Raw genomic sequence first — 3,193 nt, 5'->3', positions numbered from 1 at the left:
TTTTTTATGTTTGCTACTCTCTTGTAACACCTCTAATCTTCTGGCGCTCATATGACCTTATGCAGTTGCGAGTGCCGCAAAACCTTGTACTAAAACTCAACTAAAGCCACGTACAATGGTGTAACTGGTGTGGAGAGGAGTGGACAAACACTCTCACAATTGTTGTTCCCTCAGCCACACGCACGCCCAGTGACCGCTGGCAGCTAGTGCAGGTGAGCCGAGACTGGGCGGTGGCCATGACCTGTGTGGTGGCCGACCTTGACCTCATCTCTGACACGATGGAGGCCCTGGGACGAGAGACGTTTCAGCGGCTACGCGATAAAGCTGCGATGAAGGAGTCGCGCCTGGCCGATACACTGCAAGCTGAGACAAACTCACTGTTGGAGCTGGTGGATTGTGTGGTGTGTGGGTGAGTGTGTGGGGATTGTGCAGTGTGTGGGTGAGTGTGTGGGGATTGTGTGGTGTGTGTGTGGGTGAGTGTGGATTGTATGGTGTGTGGGTGAGTGTGTGAGGATTGTGTGGTGTGTGGGTGAGTGTGTGTGGATTGTGTGGTGTGTGGGTGAGTGTGTGTGGTGTGTGGGTGAGTGTGTGGGGATTGTGTGGTGTGTGGGTGAGTGTGTGGTGTGTGGGTGAGTGTGTGTGGATTGTGTGGTGTGTGGGTGAGTGTGTGGGGATTGTGTGGTGTGTGGGTGAGTGTTTGTGGGTTGTGTGGTGTGTGGGTGAGTGTGTGGGGATTCTGTGGTGTGTGGGTGAGTGTGTGGGGATTGTGTGGTGTGTGGGTGAGTGTGTATGGATTGTGTGGTGTGTGGGTGAGTATGTGGGGATTGTGTGGTGTGTGGGTGAGTGTGTGTGTGGATTGTGCGGTGTGTGGATTGTGCGGTGTGTGGGTGAGTGTGTGTGTGGATTGTGCGGTGTGTGGGTGAGTGTGTGTGTGGATTGTGCGGTGTGTGGATTGTGCGGTGTGTGGGTGAGTGTGTGTGTGTTGTTGTTGCTGTTGTTGTGGTGGTGGTGGCAGTTTGTCTTCTTCTTCTTCTTCTTCTTCTTCTTCTCCTTCTCCTTCTCCTTCTCCTTCTCCTTCTCCTTCTCCTTCTCCTTCTTCCTTCTTCTTCTTTTTCTTCTTCTTCTTCTTCTTTTTCTTCTTCTTCTTCTTTTTCTTCTTCTCCTTCTTCTCCTCTTCTTTCTTCTACATTCATTAATTCCTTCATTCATTCCTTCTTTTATTCCTTTGAAGAGACGACGCCCTGCGGACTGGTAGCGAGAAGCTGGTCTCAGAGCTGAACGCAGCTTTGGATGATGTTACGGCGGTTGCTAGGCAACCAGTCATGCTGACGGACGTGCCCCAGTACCCTCTCTTCTGCCGACTGAGGATCGGGCTGGCTCGCAGTCGATGGATGGAGAAGGTGGGAACTGGTTCGCAGAAATGGGAGATAGAAAAACGGGAAAACTGTTGAATATTTGTCTGAAAAACAAATGGTTGGTCTCCTTCCATAACCGTTTCATTCATTTTTCTCTAATTTTTATTTTTTGGCTCAACCTCTTTCATGTCTATAAACACATTTCCATGTTAGTTTTACTGAAAAACATTGATTAAAGGCACAAATTATGTCATTTTTCTGTTTTCAATGACTCTTTAGCTATTGAAGTTATCAAACTTTGCCGGCCATTTTCCCGCTAATTTCACCACTGAAACCGGGCGATCTCACTTCCTTGAATCGCAAATATCTTGAGCTCTATTCAAGATAGATCTATATTTATTTCATTAGAAGCAAGGCAAATAAATCAGCTTTCAGATGATACCAATAACCCCACATGCCCAAAAACTGACGAACACCTGATTCCACCATGTCGGGACTGACACATGTCTAAAAATAAAGATGTCTGTATGTGTCCCCAGGCGGTGGAGGTGCGGGACATGGTTCGTGACAAGAGCCGAGAGTTCGGAGCCCCGTTGCGACAGTTGATGGAAGCGATGAGAGAGTTGACGCAAGACTCAGGTACCCACCATGGCTCTCGATTTATTTATTTTTCTTTAAAAGTTAAAAATAAATTAAATGCAGGTGTTTTTAGGCCCCTGTCGACACAATATAAATTATAGGAGGCGTAGGTGGTTGGCGGGTGCTCTGGTGTGGTTTGCTCCTTCTTTCCTATCAAACATCTATCGTCTTTATCTCTCTTCCTTCTTTGTGTTTGTCACTCTCTTGTAACACCTCTAATCTTCGGCACTTATATGACCTTATTGTGTTGCATGTGCCGTAAAACACTTACTAAAACTAAAACTTTGGCACTTATTATATGGCTTATTTATGAAGCGAGTGCCGTAAAACTTTCACTAAAACGAAAACTTTTGCATTTCTGTGACATATTTGTGGTGCACAAATGCCGTAAAACGTTGACAAAAACTACAACTAAAACAATTAATTCCTGTTGGTGGTTGGCGGGTGCTCTCGTGTGGATTGCTCGTTCTTTCCTATCGAACATCTATCGTCTTTATCTCCCCTCCTGCTTTTTTGTGTGTGATTTTTTTTTTTTAGTAAGGTTTTATGCCGCTCACAACTGCATAAGGTCATATGAGTGCCATTTTTTGTGTTTGTTACTCTCTTGTAACACCTCTAATCTTCAGCACTTATATGACCTTATTGTGTTGCAAGTGCCGTAAAACTTTCACTAAACACTAAAACTAAAACTTTGGGCATGTATATGACCTTATTGTGCTGCAAATGCCGTAAAACTTTCACTAAAACTAAAACTTTGGCATTTATATAACCTTATTGTGTTGCAAGTGCCGTAAAACTCCTCCTAAAAACTGTTGTACAAACCAATTCTCTCAGACGAGACGAGTCGGGACCGTGAACAGACGGAGAGGGACAGACTTTGCCGCCTCTTCCTGGCCACCAGCCGGCAGGTGAAGCAGAAGTCGTTGGCCGTGGTGCAGACGTGTAGCGACTTGCCGCGCCGCGCAGTCATTCGGGCAACGCTAGACCAGCTGGACAAACTGACGACTGACATCCTGGCCGCTATGAAGGGCAGAGGTTAGGGGTTGTTGTTGGTGGTGGTGGTGGAGGTGTTGTGGTTGTTGTTGTTGTTACTCATTTGCGCTCATATGACCTTATGCAGTTGCGAGCGCCGTGAAACCTCTACTAAAATTAAACTAAGACACAAACAAACTTACACACACACACGCTGGCAGAGAGAG

At 46.3% G+C, this 3,193-nt stretch overlaps 1 protein-coding gene across 1 annotated transcript in view; it reads left to right on the top strand.

Moving 5' to 3' along the window:
* Positions 1-3,193, top strand: part of LOC101852205 — a gene marked incomplete in the record, with an annotated part of 40,547 nt that overhangs the window by 25,141 nt on the left and 12,213 nt on the right. The window contains 4 exon segments of the mRNA XM_013086773.2: positions 175-409; positions 1,232-1,400; positions 1,895-1,994; positions 2,829-3,029. Of these exon segments, the coding sequence (XP_012942227.1) occupies positions 175-409; positions 1,232-1,400; positions 1,895-1,994; positions 2,829-3,029 (705 nt within the window).

The sequence above is a fragment of the Aplysia californica genome, unplaced genomic scaffold (genome assembly GCF_000002075.1).
Source record: "Aplysia californica isolate F4 #8 unplaced genomic scaffold, AplCal3.0 scaffold00502, whole genome shotgun sequence".
NCBI classification, from domain to species: domain Eukaryota; kingdom Metazoa; phylum Mollusca; class Gastropoda; order Aplysiida; family Aplysiidae; genus Aplysia; species Aplysia californica.
The sequence above is the reverse complement of the archived record's forward strand: the minus strand, read 5'-3'. Positions and strand labels throughout refer to the sequence as shown.